The sequence below is a fragment of the Odontesthes bonariensis genome, chromosome 17, assembly GCF_027942865.1.
Source record: "Odontesthes bonariensis isolate fOdoBon6 chromosome 17, fOdoBon6.hap1, whole genome shotgun sequence".
Classification (NCBI taxonomy): Eukaryota; Metazoa; Chordata; class Actinopteri; order Atheriniformes; family Atherinopsidae; genus Odontesthes; species Odontesthes bonariensis.
The window spans coordinates 9022092-9038702 of record NC_134522.1 but is presented as its reverse complement, the minus strand read 5'-3'; the positions used below and the strand labels follow the sequence as shown (position 1 = coordinate 9038702).

Here is a 16611-nt window from a genome sequence, read left to right as displayed (position 1 = left end):
CTCATCACTCAGTTAACAATGTTCTGACTAGCTCGGAGGCATAGTTCTGACTCTGGGGGGCACTTCCCTTAATAAGGATTAAGGGAAATACCGTCTGCTGGTTTACCAACAGGCCGTAATGGTATCCTTGTGTGCTTGTTGGCCACAGGTATGAATGAGCTTACAAATAGCAGATGTAGGAAGGAGCCTCTTGGCTAGACTCGTTGACATGGGGAACTGGCTCTCAGCACGACCAAATCATTCACTCTCCCCAACACTTCTGGTGTCCAACTTCCCATTCACTATGAGCATATTAGAGCAACAGAAGCCAGAGCTTTTACCTCTTGGCTCAGGTTTCCCAAACCATCTGGACTTGAGGCTAAGCTGACGCGATGAATGTTTTGACTGTGCTGTTTCTAGATTAAACATTCTCTCACACTGGACAAAGTGGAGTTGTTAGTCAAACATAAGGTCAGGCTTCAGTTAGCTATGTGGGATAGCAAAGTGCTGTCCATCCACAAAGTTCTTTAATGCCATGGAATACTGTATTAGCACCCAACTTGAACCTGGATGCCCTTTCTAGGGATTGAGGAAAAAAAGGGTAATTTTAAAGCAGACATTTCTTTTTTTTAGGCAAGTGAATTGCCATTGCTATGACAAGCATATTCCACTGCTGAAACGTACACAATTTGAGCGGTTAGCAGTGAGCTGCCACGGAAAACGCCTGGAGAAGCTAAACAGAAGCCGTGACCAATGGGTGTGCAGCAGCTCTTTGATGTTAGTGACGAAAGCTTTTAAGTGACGCAGATGCATTAACACTAACACTGCTTTAAATGTTTGTTTTTTTATTATTTGCCCCAATTGTAGTAGGCTTTATTAGAGCTAATTGTCTGGATGACTTATTTTGGCATGTTGTTCGGCTTAAAACAGTTCTCTTGAAAAAAAGTGACACTGAAATAGGGAAAATGCACACTATTTGATTTTTGGTGCCTGAAACATTGGCTTAGTAATGAGATTCTGAATATGTACTTGATCTAATTGACAAACGCCCTTACTTGTGATGTAAAGAAGGACATGTGCTGCCGCTGTCTAACTGATTAAGATTAACACTCAGAGTTAGTAGACACAACACGAAACTTGTAAAGATGAAAAGTACAGAATTCATGCCAGTAAGTACCAGTTGCACCCACAGTAAAGCCACAATTAAAGTACAGCCAATCAATTTTTAGCTAACAGCTGCATTTCTCACCAGATGCAGACATTGTTCGCCTTTGATGAGGAGGAAATGGAAATGAGGAACAAGGTGGTGGAAGATCTGAAGACAGCGCTTCGAACCCAGCCAATGAGGTGAGTGAATCTCCTTGTCTAATTACTCTATGCTATTTTCCTCTGCTGCAGACGGCACACAGCCCTGCATTACATGGCACACATTCCTGCAGTTTGACCTATTGAGGTAATACAACACAAACTAATTACAGCTTATAATATAACATGCTGCTGGAATGATTTATTTTCCATAAAATGTGTCTCTTGTAATTAGGAGTGATTCATATTTAATTACCTCAACTGAAAGGCAATTTATTTAAGATATTTTTAGACCCACAGATTTGCTTTCTTCTCCAATGACATTGTCATCAGCTGCTGTTAAACCTCTCTCATCACCACAAAGAAACATTCAAGGACATTGGACATCCCACTTATACAAACAGGCAGCAGTCCATTAGCCGTGCCACTCCATTGATGCAGTGGTGTGGACTAAAGTGGGGCTGTTGAGTTTTCTCATGGGGAGCTATGAAGTGACAGACCTAATGTGCAGAGTGACAGAAACTGAGGGCAGCTTTGAAGTCAGGGTCATGTCTGGGTTGTGTGTTTGTAGGCCAAGTGTGTGTATGCATGGCTGCGTTTGTATTTTTGCCGTCTGTTATTTCGTCATGTGTTATTAGCGGTCGGTTTATCGGGTTGTTTTAATATCCAGTGTCATTCATGAAGCAGAGCTGCAAATATGTAGTACAATGTAATGCAGATATGTTGTTTTGATTTTTGCCATGGATTAAAAAAAAAAGCATGATGATAAATAACACAATGATAAATGCTGGCTGGGAGGGTTTGAAACGTCACTAAATCTGTTCACAAAATCCCAAAATGGAAACATTGCCAGTGCAAAACTTGAAATGATAGTTACTGGGAGCCAGAGAAGTCTTGAGCCATCACCCAGTGGCTATCAGTGATGTTGCACCTTCAGGTATTTCCTATTGGTTTTACAGTGACAAGGATTAAATATTCAACTGTTTCTTAAAAAACGTAAATATATCCTTGTGTGATTACACAATTTAAGAAAACCTTGTTTGGAGCTATTTCCCTTTACTAACAATTAGGTGACACTATTTTTGTATGTTGCTCATTTATAAATATGCAATTTTTACTGCATTGTGGTAATTTGGCAAGAATTGGAGAAGGTAAGGGGCAATATGTTGATTACTTTCACAATGTAGTGAGTTGAGAAGGTTTCCTTTTTCAGCAGTAACTTGTTGCATTGTACAGCTTGGACGGCGTACACAGGGAAAATGGCTTCTTCATTATCAGATTCTGCAGGTCACCACTGTTTTGATAGTTCGAGGTGTCCCCTCTGCTCTGTTTGTCTGTTACTCTTTGTAATTTATTCAGCTAGTTTGCCTCATTAAAGACGTCAGTAATGGCTCAATCAACACTCCACAGTGATGCACCTGCACCCGTGTGGTTATTCACAGATTGAGTTATGGCTCATTAACCTGCAGATGTTCTTCAGTACTGTAACCGTGATGTGGGTAGCAGGTGTGTCCCATAGATTATGGGTGTTAAGGGAAATCCAGGGCAGGGTATGTTATTATCCTGCCTTTGTCACCTTTATGACAAACGGGTGTCTGAGGCAAAAATATGGCTTTAAACTTAGATGTCTGGAAGATATCTGACCATCTTACCAGCTTTATGGGTCATTTATGTCTTCTTCTGTGGGTTTGCATGCTGTTTTTTTATGGTTGCGTCTTGTGAGACGTGGTGTTGTCTGTCTTTATTCAGCTTTGATTCATAGCTGCCTCCCTCCCGCCTTCCCTCTGGCATTAAACAGAGGCAGCTGGGCCTGGTTTTGAAGAGGGGCCCTTGTTGCCTTCAGCTTGCTCTGCAGGGTCGCAGACCCAAACACATGGTGGGTATGCAGGGTGCCAGGCAGAGCGCACAAAAAGAACACATTGTCAGCAAGCCACCCACGGTTGTCACACATATACACACACACACACAGGCTGATAATTGAAATGACAAGGTGAAATGTTTCAGTCGTGTTCTTTGATATGTTACTGTATATAGCATATGATATGAACACATGCTGCAGGGTTATTTAAAGCTGGGCCAGTTCCAAATCTCTCCACCCTCATTGCGTTGTAACTTTATGAAACTATTTTAGTTTGTGAAACAACTAAAATGGAAAGTCTTCAATTGATTTTCATCACAGGTGATTGTCTAATTTCAAGTAAATCGTACACTGGCAACCCATTTCCTTACCCAGTTGTAATAGAACAATGTAATTGTTTTACTATAGCTACATGATGGTATTGGGTTAATCAAGCTAAACTGCAGAGTTCATGGCACCAGTTACTATTTCATCAAAAAGCCTCTGCTTCATATCATAATGTCGGACAAATCTGTCACCTATGTAGCCTGTTCAGGTTTACACGACTGACCCTTGACAACGGTCATGTATCCAATCATCCCCGGACTGTATCAGAGAAATGGTCATAATCGGTCTGACTCGAGTGAGGTTGGGTGTTTTTAAAGGGAGGGCGAGGTGCATTCTGCCAGAACAAATCAAACATAGTTTTATAGTTTCTCATGTAAAAACTCTTTGTCATACCTTTTAGTCAAGTTTATAAGTATTTTATTTGCAAGGCTTTTTGTATCAGGCGCGTCCATGTGGCCAAAAAGCCAATCAGCGCCGGAAGCCCCTCTTCCCAGACTATCATTTGAATGATTTGATGGCACAGATGTGTTATTTATTCAAATCAGCACAAAGATAAAAAGGAGGCATTTTCAAAATTTCCAGTTTATCATATGTATTTTTCCAGTGGTTTTTGTTTAATTTACCATCTGTCAAATGGAGCTGGGTTTGGAGCTGGTGTTTACTCACGTAAAGCTGAGTCTAAACCAAAACATGCATGTGGGGGGCTAATGAGCAAAACAAGCTGCTACAGCCATGTTGTCTAATCATATATACACAACCTGGTGTTCACTTCAATTTAGCTTCTAAATATTTGAATATGCACTTGTGGTATTTTAGCTATGCAGTAAAGTGTACTTACAAAACTGCTGACCTGCTGAATTATCTGCACATCTGCGCTGATGTTTACGTTCATGTTGATGAGTTCTGTGTGTGCATTCTTCCATGTAGATGTGACATCCTTCAATCGCTGCCATTTCAGTTGTGAAATAACTGCGGGAAGGCAGAACACGAAGATTTCCTTTCAGGTCACTGAGGCCGTGCTGGCCCACAATGCACTGCAGTCCAAGAGTCATGTCAGTAGAGCATCGCAATGCTCCCCAAGGCAGCTGTCTGGACATTGTTTCTGCAGATCTCTTCCAGCAAGAATATTGACTTGAGCCGTCTGTAGCTGTTCCCTATGCTCCTGTGTCAATAACCCGTTGGATGATCCACTACCAACACATGCAGATATTATTCTTCCAAATATTTTGCCGCTAAATCTCTTGCATCTTTCAAAGGTTCCGCTTAACACAGAGCGAGTTTTCTGTTTTCACATATTACAAAACACATTGGTGGGAGAACGGAGCATCACACCTTTGAAGACTTTTAGATGGACTGATGTGTTTTGGTTCTCTCAGAAGGCCAATTTCTTTCCCCTTGATATTTAGCATTGAAGGGGGAAATTAAAAGAGTGAAGACCAGGTGGGCATTACAGGCAGGTTTAAAGAGGGAGGCTAGTATTCATTTCGTTGCAGTCTGCAACTACGCCACTAGATCTACAACCCACTGCTTCTTTAAAGATGAAAATACAAAGCACGGTTGAATTAGCCAAATTGACAATTTTGCAACAAAGTAAATTTGTTTGAGGTAGATTTTATGTTTTTCCTGGACAATGTCTTCAAATTCTAAGGTAAGAAGCTTCAGTGTTTCCTTGAGTATATTCTTTAGCATTATGCACTGGACCATACTTTATTAATGCGGATGGGTTTTTTAAAAAAAAGATATACATGTAGATTTTTTTTATTTTTTTTTTTTTTATTGCCAGCATCAATAATGATATATATGATATATCCTCAGTGAAGCGGCATGATAAGAACCCATCAAACAAATGCATAAAAATTTCTCCTAGCATGTTTCCTTCAACTCATGGAGTTATCTGATTAGATCAATAAGGAAAAGGGCTGGGGGAAAAACAATGAGATCTCTTTTTTTTTTTTATTAGTAATGGTATTATTCGTCAGTATCTTCCTTCTGTTTATTACATTAAAGCATTTGTTTACTTCTATTTCGGAAAATCAAAACGCAATGAATGAGATTACGCCAGAAATGTCTCAAACTTGCATTCTTTCTAATGGCCAATAGGGGGCAACGCCTGAAGTTGAAAAAAGAAATCAACTTTACTTTATTTATTTCATTTATTTTGTGGGAAAAAGAAAAAATTGTGGTCTCAATTGCTGATTTTTAATTATCTTTAAGATGGTATGATCTTATTTTTTGTAAGATATGCTCCCATGTAGAGTGAAATGGACAGTTTTAATTCTGTCATTGTTACAGGATTGCAGTGCTATGTGTTGCTGGCTTTATTATAGTTATTATAATAACAGGGCCCACTTGAGACTAACTGACCAACACATATACATTCATGGTCTGCTCCCTGTGGAGAGCCATTCCATCCATGCCATGAAATACTTAACATATATTTATCACAGATGTGTACCTTGGCCAGAAGTTTTATTGTATACTGTATATGTGTCAGTTTTATGTGTGTTGTCCTTTGTTCAGACTTTATTTTACCTCAGTTATATACCAGGCCTCACAAGTAAAATTTATTTGAGTGAGAGCTGTGCTGATATCAAATGACTTCCCTCCACGTCGTGCAGACACATCAGTCAGCTCACTTTAATCGGCACCTCTGAAAACCCTCCAGGGGTCTCACTCACATTCTGGCCCTTTTATAGTAGAACGAGACATGTGTGTGAATGCATGCGCGTGTGCCTGGATGGAGGTGAGTGGGTGTTTGAAACAGACGGTAAGTGTGTACGAATGTGGTGATGATATGAAGAGCGGAAGAGATGCTCAGGGGAGCACATGATCATTTGAGTTTGTGCGTGTGGAAGTGCAGGACTTGGATAAGTTTGTGTGGTTAAGCTTTGAGGCAGACTGTCTGCCACACAGGGGTCATCCTCAGTTCAAAAAAGAAGAAAGTTTCGCCTGTGCAGCTAAAACCTTAAAAAATCCATTTAGCTGGACTCAAGTTTAGAATTTAAATTTGAGCATCTGGATTAGTTTTCCTCTCCGTCCTGCTCATTAAGAATATTGTCTGCCTCTGGTTGAGGGGTTTTCCGCTTTTTAGATTAATGGAAATTGCATGACCCTCAAAGACGGCTAACATTGGCAATCATTTAATTATGCAATACAAGGAAAACATCCCCTGGCTTTTTTTAAATTTGGATCTGCTGCTAACCTAACATTACCTTTGACCAAACTTAACCTGGCCTTAAAGTGCTCGTCACTTTTCTTTAGTCTCATCTGATTCCAAGTTCCACTCTTCACTTTTTTCGTTTGTCTGAAGATCTTGATGTGTCTGTTTTTGTGTGCATGGTTGGCTTACTTCAAGTATTGTTCAGGAGCTCTGCCTCTGCTCTTATAGTATGCAGCAGTAGTTGAGCTCTTGCTGTCTTGAACTCCAGTGGGTTTTAAAATATGCAGCACTGTTAAGAGGGAAAAAAAAAAGGAATAAGACCTGCTTGCCAGTCGGCTGAGCGTGAATGTCAGGATAGGAAAAGACAAGAGGGGACTCTAGAGTCAGAAGAGATGGGATTACTTGATTCAAGTGTTCACTGGAGAGAACATGAAGAGCCGAGGAAGAGGAGAGAAAGAGGAGAGAATTGTTGGATGTTGGCTCATTAGGTTTAGTTATCGGTGCAGAGGATTGGTCTCAGGTGAATGTCCTTTAAGGAGCCATACATGCATACCTTTGCAAATTTCTTGCATGCATCTGTCCATCCACTTCCCATTTATAAACACAGACAGATGCATCAGCTTATGGTGTGTAGTTCATGTGTATGTGTTTTCTGGCACGTTGTCGGTGATTCGGCAGAGTGAAGCGAAGCAGGCAGCGTGCAAAGCCTTGAATCACGTCCATCCTTTTGAACCCGGACTCCAAGAGCAACATCTCTCACCCTCTGCTTTCCATACATTAATCACAAAGATGTTCAGCTTAATTTCTCTTCCACTATGAAACCTCCCAGAGCTGGGCCCTCGCTTCATGAGCAGGCATAGGGCTATTGCTGCTTTCTGTGCTGGCCAAACACTTGTCACTAGTATAAAATGTGTATCTATTACAGTTGGATCAGTTCTCCGTTGGTCTAAATCCAATGTCTGTGTTAAATCTAAATCAAGTCATATCTAATACATTGCATTTATTTTTTGCCATCTTGGTGCAGAGTAGAGACTGCAGCATCTGTACTCAAACAAGAAGCACATTGTCTGCTGAAAAGGAGTGTGTATGTGTGTGTGTGATTGCTAAGATGTCAATGCATAGCTAAGAATGGTTGATTGTATGCATGCATTCATGTAGATCTTCTTGATCGCATCCAGGAAATCAGAGGCATGTCTGTGCCAGGTAAGGTTTGTGTGTGTTTATGCAAGCATCTGCTGGAGATCTGGGACTGATTACGTTGAGCAATTTAAATGATGTTAGTGAGATGATTTACATTTTTTGCAATTTTTTACTACTTTTGTTCGTGCTAACACTGGAGTAGGAGAGGATTGAACTTGGACTGCACACTTCTTATATCGTCAAAACAATGCATCTGTGACAATGAGTAGAATAAAATTTCAGCTCTCTGTCCCTTTCACTCAATCCCTCTTTTCTCCCCCTCTGTATGTCTTTGCCTCCTCTGTCCTCTTTCTCTCCATCTTACAAACCCTTATTTGTTTGAATCAATTTATGAGGCCTGTCTGGAATCTTCCCGAGTGGGAAGGTCATTTACAAGCGAGCACGCACTGTGCTCACTGGATGTGACATCCTTCAATGTTTACATGTCCTGCCTGTCACTTCTCTCCTAAAGAGGTCAATGACCCACTGCTTTCTAATTAGTTAGTCTAATGAGGGCTGTGGGCTGGAGCCTTTGTGAACTCGGATTCTCAGGTTTTAAAGTTGTATGTGTGAAGCTGGTGTTTGTTATTGTTTTGTGGCCTTTTAATTCCAATTTTGGTGTAAAGAAAATAAATCGAATGAAATGTGTGGGTGTGTTGGCATGTTCAGGCAGTGAGGGTGCATTGTGAATCTCCATCTTTATGGAAGCACAACACAGAATCCTTTTATTACAAGATCAGCCAGAACACGTGTAAGATGTAGATCTAAAAACTGCTTTAATATGTTTTTATATTGCTGTTGGAATACTTTTGGCCAGGGGTCCTTTGTCCTTTGTGGATGGAAATGTCAGTCCACAACTTTGTTCCAGACTGAATTAAAAACCACTGGATGAATTGTTAAAAGATTTTGCAACAATATTGATTGTTCACAGAGAATATAGCCCAATAACAAATGACAAAACTATAGAACTATATTTCAATTTACCCTTCATCTCCCTCTATTTTTCTGTATTTCATCTTTGCCCCTTATATCAATAAATTTGGATTTTTGTTCATCCTCTCCACCTTCAGGTTCGTCACACGTTTCATTGAACTCGATGGCCTAACCTGCCTCCTCAACTTCCTGCGCAGCATGGATTATGAGACGTCAGAGAGCCGCGTGCACACCTCCATCATTGGCTGCATCAAGGCCCTGATGAACAACTCGCAGGGCCGTGCCCACGTCCTGGCCCACCCTCAGAGCATCAATACCATTTCACAGAGTCTGCGGACGGAGAACGTCAAGACTAAAGTGGCGGTGCTGGAGATTCTTGGGGCTGTTTGCCTGGTACCTGATGGGCATAAAAAGGTTCTGCAGGCCATGGCACATTATCAGAAATACGCTGCTGAGAGGACTCGCTTCCAGGTACAGAAAGCTGACATGATGAAAAATAATTGAGGTTTAAAGTTGCCACATTCCTGTTATTTTGGGTCATGTTGTACAAACACAATTAAGTAGCTTGCAGGAGACATAGAGTAGACACAATATTTCAGGATAATCCTCTGATAAATCAGGCTGTGAAAAGTTGAGTACTTGTATTGCAGTACCTCATACGGTTGGCCTCAGGTTAGGTCAGCATACAATCTATATCAGAGACAGGTGAAGACATTGAGACTTATGGAGGTTCGCAGCATGCAGAGTTCTTTAGTAAGTAGCTGGACTGAGTCAACAAGCCACATCATATATGACCCTTGGGGGTATGCGGTAAATCATGCCACCTCAGGGTAAGCAAACACTACAGGAGCTGAATGATTAAGAATGTATGAGGCTGTTTAATGCTGGTTTGAGTTATGATTAAGCTGCCGAAGTATGTTAAGGGTTAGTTTACAAGGTAGCAAAGAGTTTGAGAACAGAACAGGGACCCTGTGTTACCTTGTTCTCTTCACTGTTGTGTTAGAAAAAGTTGTTGAATAAAGATTTCAGCATCAGTTCACTGGGGTTCTCCTTCTATCTCTATCACATGTGTCTGAGGATTACAGCATTGAAATGAATTTTAATTCAAGCATACTTGCTGACTAACTTTCCTATCTGTCCTGACTATGCAGACACTGCTGAATGAGCTGGACCGAAGTACAGGCCGATACAGAGATGAGGTTAACTTAAAGACTGCCATCATGTCCTTCATCAATGCTGTCCTCAATGCAGGAGCTGGAGAGGTCTGCAGGCACTGCCATATTCCCACAGTCTTAACACATCCAGGGATAGCTAAATTGAACATAGTTTCCCAGTTTGAGAAAAAAGTAATGGAAAAGATTTAATTTATTTACAATTAAGCGTAATTTAAATCTGACAAATAACCTCCTCTAAACTGCAAACATGTCAACCTACAATGAATGGAGAAATTAAATAAATATATAATGTTGTTTTTTTTTATCTAACAGGGTGCATCACATTAATGCCTATTATGTATCCATACAGTTGTAATCTTATGTCCTCTCTTATTGTTTGGCATTTAATTTTCAGGACAACCTGGAGTTCCGCCTCCATCTAAGGTACGAGTTCCTGATGTTGGGCATCCAGCCAGTCATCGACAAACTCAGAGAGCATGACAATGCCACTTTGGACAGGTGTGTGATCATCTACTCAGCTGATTTGTAATTGTTATAGGTCTCACTGGCAATACTGTGTTTTATCTTGAAGTTTTTTACAGAATCGTTTCTCTGTACACTTATTCTTTTCCAGTTAGAAAAAACTACTGAAGCACGTCTAACAAACTGTGCTTACTGATTTTATCCTGACAAACTTCACTAGGTTTTCAACTAACAAAACAACAACAAAAAACTTGCAACCTGGTTAGAGACGGAGGGGAAGATGGTTCTATTTAAACATCCGTTAATCATTTAGCCAGACCCTTAAAAAGCCAGTGATGTATTTAACCAAAAAAATGAACAAGTTAATGTATATTTTACTTTGTTGTTTAATGCAGTAATAGGTTATTGATATTTATATTTAAACAAATTCTAAATTCCATTTCCATTTAGTGTGATGTTTACTTGTTGTAAAAAAAAATTGGCATTACTCAACACTCATTTTAAAATGTAAAAAACATAGTTTCCCTTCCTGTGTGTATCTGTATTTATGTTGCATTTCTGTGTCATTGTGTGTCTTGTAAACACATTTATATGAACCTTCAGTATTTCCCTTAATATATGAGTAGTATAATTCTGTGCTGGATGGAGAACTTAAACATTACTCAGTTCTCTCAAAGGTTAAGGAACAGAAACGTAATGCTTTCTGCTTTCGGATCTTTCCTTTCAGGCATTTGGACTTCTTTGAGATGGTGCGGAATGAAGATGACTCAGAGCTGGCCAAAAGGTTTGATATGGTGAGTAGCTTGCTATTTCAAATTAATGCACTGCTCAGCTTACGCTGTGTGACTGGACACAAAAGAAGTCAAACTTAACTCTTATCAAACGCAATGACCATTTAAGGGTGTTTCTTCTTTCTTTCCTCAACAGACCCATGTAGACACAAAGAGTGCTGGTGCCATGTTTGAGTTGGTCAAGAAGAAACTGAGCCACACAGATTCCTATCCACACCTCCTCTCCATTCTCCAGCACTGCCTGCAGATGCCCTGTGAGTAATATAAAAACTATACATGTAGATGTTTTCTATTTTCATGTGCTGCATCTGAGGTAAACTGATTCATTGTAACTGAGCTGTAGTTCACAAAATTGGCAAATGTCTCATGAGAGTTTATCAAGTTTGATTTCTTATATCATCTTTTGACCACATTCAGACAAACGTGGAGGTGGCAGTCTGCAGCACTGGCAGCTCTTAGACAGGATCCTCCAGCAGATAGTCCTTCAGGACGATAAAGGAGAGGATCCCGATGCCGCCCCTCTGGACAACTTCAGCGTGAAGAACATTATTCGCATGTAAGTGAAAGAAATATATATATATATATACACATATATAGAGTCCATCGGTGGACACGGGATTTACTCATAATACTGTTGAGCAGTTGTGCTGATGCTTTTTCTTAAGTACATCTGAATTTCAAGAGCAATGCTCTACTTTAGTGAGTGTTGATTTATGATTTGCTGTGCTGTACGTGATCCAGGCGGGTAATTGGACTGCCAGTGCACTGTGGCTCAAATACTTCCTTTATGCCTTTTCTAAGTTTATCTTCATTCACTGCTGTAAACTCACTCTGATTCCTGGAAAAATCTTGTGTTGAATGCATCCAATCAGCGTCAGTTTGAATCAAGAGGTATGACTAGAAGGAAGATTCCTTCGCTTATATAAAATGAGCTGTGCAATAGCCTTCTGCTTAGAAAACCCACAGTATTCCCAGGTATAGGACCGGATTCTCTCTGTTTCATTTCTTGTGATGTGAGCCGGGATTGTTGCTGCACAGGAAGAAGAGGTGATATGAAGGAAGCAGCAGGGGGTCGAGGGCTGAATCGGAGGAAGCCTCACTCTGAGCGTAAAGCCAGAGATCAAAAGGAAATGGCTCTAATCGCATTAACAGGGCTGGTCGGCCAAGTCAGCCATGTTTAGGTGCGGCGAAGCAGGCACTCTTGTTCATGTGAGAGACGACAGGGAGAAGTAATCATTTGTAAAGAAACATTAAACATTTTAAACTGGAAGTAGAAGTTGTGCATGTGTCACTGTGGCTGTTGCTCAGAGAATTTTTTCCAAATGATCATTGGCATTTGCTGGTTTTTGTGGTTGGGGTTTTTCTGGATTTTGAAACTAATATGCTCTTGTGTTTAGAAACCAGAGAGTGGATTTTGTGCGGTGTGTAGGTTGTGTTAAGAGATCACATTTGGAGCTTTAGCGTGTGTTTTTCTCACCATTTCACCTCAGATTCTCTTTCTGACAGGCTGTCATTCTTTCTTTCACCATATTTCTTCTCCTCCCCTCTCCTCAGTTATGTTATGTTTAAACCAAGCTCACGATCAGTGATTAATGTGTTTAGTCTCAGCGGTGAAAGCACCATAAAACATGTAGCGTGGTACACCTCGGCCTTTGCCAGCTTTGGCTTTGTTCACTAATTCAGCCACCATTGTTTTTGCAATCAGCACACTTGAATGCAATTCTGTCGAGTAGCGCACAGAGAGCGATGCTGCGCCTGAGCCCGAACATTCATTCCTGCCCCTCGCAGATCCATCACGTCTCTGCCAAAGTCTTATTGTGTTTCCATAAACTCTCTGGGAGTAAATTCTGCCTGGAAAAAGGGTGTATGAACTGAGATTTCCTCATTGTGTTGGCTGCATGCCGGAGGCAACTGACGGTTAACGGGTGAAAACCTGTGGCTCGTGCCGTGACGGCTCAAAGGGAGGAGGGGCACGTTAAAACAACTGTTAAAACAACTGGCAGACGAAGTCATTCATCATCTGCGGTCACCATGACGACGGCTCTGACTACTCACACGTGTGCCTGGCCTGAAATTAACGCTCTTGTACAAATCACATTTTTCCACAGCTATGCAAAGGTATTTATTTGAACATTCGAAAAAGAAAAGATTGTGTGTCTTTGAATGATTCCAACTGTAATTAAAGCGGTGCTGATTTTGTAATCAACTTCTGACAATTCTGTTCATGAACATGGGCACTTTGAAGACCTGAAACTGATTGATGACCGCTTTGCTTTTAGATTGCCTTGTGGGTAATTTAGTGTGAATTGATTTCAAGCAATTCGGTGTGGATCATTATCACAGTGAATGATACCTCACCAGAGTGCTTGGGCAGTAGCTTTTTCTCTCATGCTTTTTAAGAATTGTTTGTGTTGTGTGAGTAGTGCTGCTGAAACATGTCTGTTCTCTCAACTCCAGCCACGGCTACCAACGATGCTCAAGGTTTCACTTTCCAATCTTTCACCATCACAAATAACTTCTTAAAACATCCCATTACTAATCTCTTCTTCTTTTTTTTTTTTTTTGGTCATATACTTCTATTTTCCATGAACAGTTGACCGTTAACCTAAATTCTCGCATTAATTGACCTCAAAGTTACTTCAGAGCAACAAATTAACCCTGAACCTCAAGCTGAACCAAGTCCCAGAAATAATATCTGAAATAAAAACGTAAACAAAACGTAACAGATTTCCCTGCAGGATTTATTTAAGCACTAATGTTGTCCTACAAAGCTTAAAAGAGCAAACCGCATCAACTCAGTCAATGCTTGTGATCAATCTGAGGAAGTCGAGGATTAGTGTCACCGATCAATTTAATCCAGTGATTAAACTCCCTCAGAATGGACTGGCTTGACTTGGTTGGAGTGCAGTTGACCCCTATGTGTGAGCATTCTTTGTCAGACTCTGTCTGCTTTTGTGTGCTTAACTTTGTCCGTCTGCCCCTCAGGTTGGTCAATGAAAATGAAGTGAAACTGTGGCGAGACCAGGCAGAGAAGTTCAGGAAAGGTAAAAACTATTTTCATCTCCAAGAATCCATTTCCCACCTGCCTGAATGCATCGTATTAGCACAGTCCTTATCATATAACAATTTTTTGGGTCTTTTTTGTTAACATTCAGATCATGTAGAGCTGCTAGGTAAACTGGAGAGAAAAGAGCGAGAGTGTGATACCAAGACCCAGGAAAAGGAGGACATGATGAAGACTTTGAACAAGATGAAGGACAAGCTACAACGTGAGGGCGTGGAGCTGCGCTCAGCCAGGGACCAAGTCTTGGATCTATCGTCACGCATCACTGACATAGCTGTGAGCAGATTTTTATTCTTTGTTTATTTATATGGTTTTCTTCTGCTTTTTGTAAAGTTTAACAGCAATAACATCTACAAATGATGAAAGATTTCAGATTTTACTTGAAATACCTGTTTCCTCTTTAATTCAAAATGAGGTAATATTAGCTTCCTATTGCATTCAGAGTAGAGTTTGGTTCATACAGTGTTAGCTGAGCTTTCTGTGGAAAGGGGAACTGTCAACGCTGCCTCTTAATAAGCCCAAAAAAACAGATGTGATTGCTTGTTGCATATGTTTATGCTTCTTGCTGCTGATTGAACTGAGCTTACATTGGCTAACACCTTGGACTTTTTTGCCAGTCGGCAGCTACCGGTTGCAGCATCAGCTGTGCTAAATCCCAGGAAAAAGACATGTTGATGGCTCCCAGCTGAATCCCAGCTGCCTTTCTTTAGAGATAACTGTCCTTTTAGGACAGGGCTGGATTTTTGGAAATTTGTCAAGTCTCATTAAGGAAAATAAACTTTCAAAGTAATGGAGCAAAATTGCAAAACATAAACCAGGAAAAACCAAAGTAGTACACGAGTACAAACCGCCATCTATGCAAGTTAATTACTTTAAGGATGCTATAAAAACTATTAAAGCTGGAAGAAAGTATGTAACTGAGATGTTTGAGGCAGGAAAGTATTTTTTGAAGAATGCCTACTTCATATTTGAAACCATATTTTATCAAAAGGACACTGCATCCGCGTTACCATGGTAACTAACTTCCACAAGACAAGAAACCTATTCACCTGCGTTCTATCTTTAGAGGTGGCAGCTCTGTCTTTGGAGTTTTATGACTTTTGTAAATTCACTCTTCAGAGGAAAAAATATTCAATTTTTTTTAGAGTGAAAGAAATTTAGACGCAGCAAAAAGTCCAGCTGAGGAACAACATATGGACTCTAAGCTCACGACTTTTGTGCCAGTATCTCGTTTGTCCTAATCATTCAACTCTTATGTCTTCCTTTGTTTAATTAAAAAATGTGTTTCATTTCAGTTTTCCAAAACAGTTTTAATTAAATTAAAGTTTTAGCCACTTTGCGCTGAATCTTGAAACTTGACGTAATTATGACCTATGATAACACTATCTCCATCCGTCTTCCAGCAGGGCGGCAGTGTGTCCTTACTGCCTCCCCTTCCCCCTCCTGGTGGCCCCATGGCCCCACCTCCACCACCTATGACAGGTGGCTTTCCTCCACCGCCGCCTCCTCTACCATTCAGCTGCCCACCTCCCCCGCCACCTCCTCCTCCGCCCGGAGCACCGCCTCCTCCACCTGGAGCCCCTCCCATTTTTGGAGTCCCGCCTCCACCCATGCCCTCATCATTCAATTCTTTTAGCACCATGCACACAAAATCCATCCCTCAGCCTTCTCATCCCCTCAAGTCCTTCAACTGGGCCAAACTTGGAGAGGTGAGAAACTTCTGTTCACTCAGGCTTTTCCTCTGTTAGAAAATAAATCAATTGATAAAGAATAAAAAAACTTACGTAGTGGAAACAACACCTACATTCATGGTTGTTAAAAATCTAAACTCTCATCAACAAGCATCCTTTTGTGTTGGCATTGCAAACAGATGAGAGTTCCACTCACTGTGGAATGCAAAGCTGTTAGGAATTTAATGGAAAACCGTCTTAAAAGTTCATCCTGTAGTTAATGCACTGTAATTAATGGTGTTAATGTTAAGGCTGACTGGAGCATATCGTCCTCAGAACTGGAAAGTTTGAGGTTCGATCCCTATCATGTCCATAAGGCAAGTTGTCTACATTACCCCATCTGTTATTTTATGTGTTATTGTGGAGAAAAGCGCTGCGTACTAAATATAGACTGCATATATGAAAAAAGCAGCACACTATGAGCAATCATGTGAATGGGTAAATGTGAAGGGCTTTGTTTAATCTACATAAGGTTAAAGAGGCGTGCAAACCATTTATAGACGGCCAGTACGGCCTGGACTACTGATATTTCTACAGTAGTCCAGAGGGGACAAACCTAATATTAGCTTTAGAGAGTTGAGTTGAGCTTAAAGAGGGCCTCTCCTGTTTTTTTTAGTTACCTCTGTAATTTAGCCCACAGGCCTAGAA

General features: G+C 40.7%; 1 protein-coding gene across 6 annotated transcripts in view; it reads left to right on the top strand.

Annotated features, from left to right (window-relative positions):
• daam2 (dishevelled associated activator of morphogenesis 2) overlaps nt 1-16611 on the top strand; it is a 102281-nt gene that overhangs the window by 63443 nt on the left and 22227 nt on the right. For 4 of the 6 annotated variants that reach the window (XM_075448678.1, XM_075448679.1, XM_075448681.1 and 1 more), the window contains exons 5-14: nt 1232-1326; nt 8879-9212; nt 9893-10003; nt 10311-10414; nt 11106-11172; nt 11306-11423; nt 11587-11725; nt 14155-14213; nt 14325-14509; nt 15637-15942. In XM_075448678.1, coding sequence (XP_075304793.1) covers nt 1232-1326; nt 8879-9212; nt 9893-10003; nt 10311-10414; nt 11106-11172; nt 11306-11423; nt 11587-11725; nt 14155-14213; nt 14325-14509; nt 15637-15942 — 1518 coding nt within the window. The remainder of the gene's footprint in view (nt 1-1231; nt 1327-8878; nt 9213-9892; nt 10004-10310; nt 10415-11105; nt 11173-11305; nt 11424-11586; nt 11726-14154; nt 14214-14324; nt 14510-15636; nt 15943-16611) is intronic. The other 2 variants (XM_075448682.1, XM_075448680.1) reach the window with 1 other exon arrangement.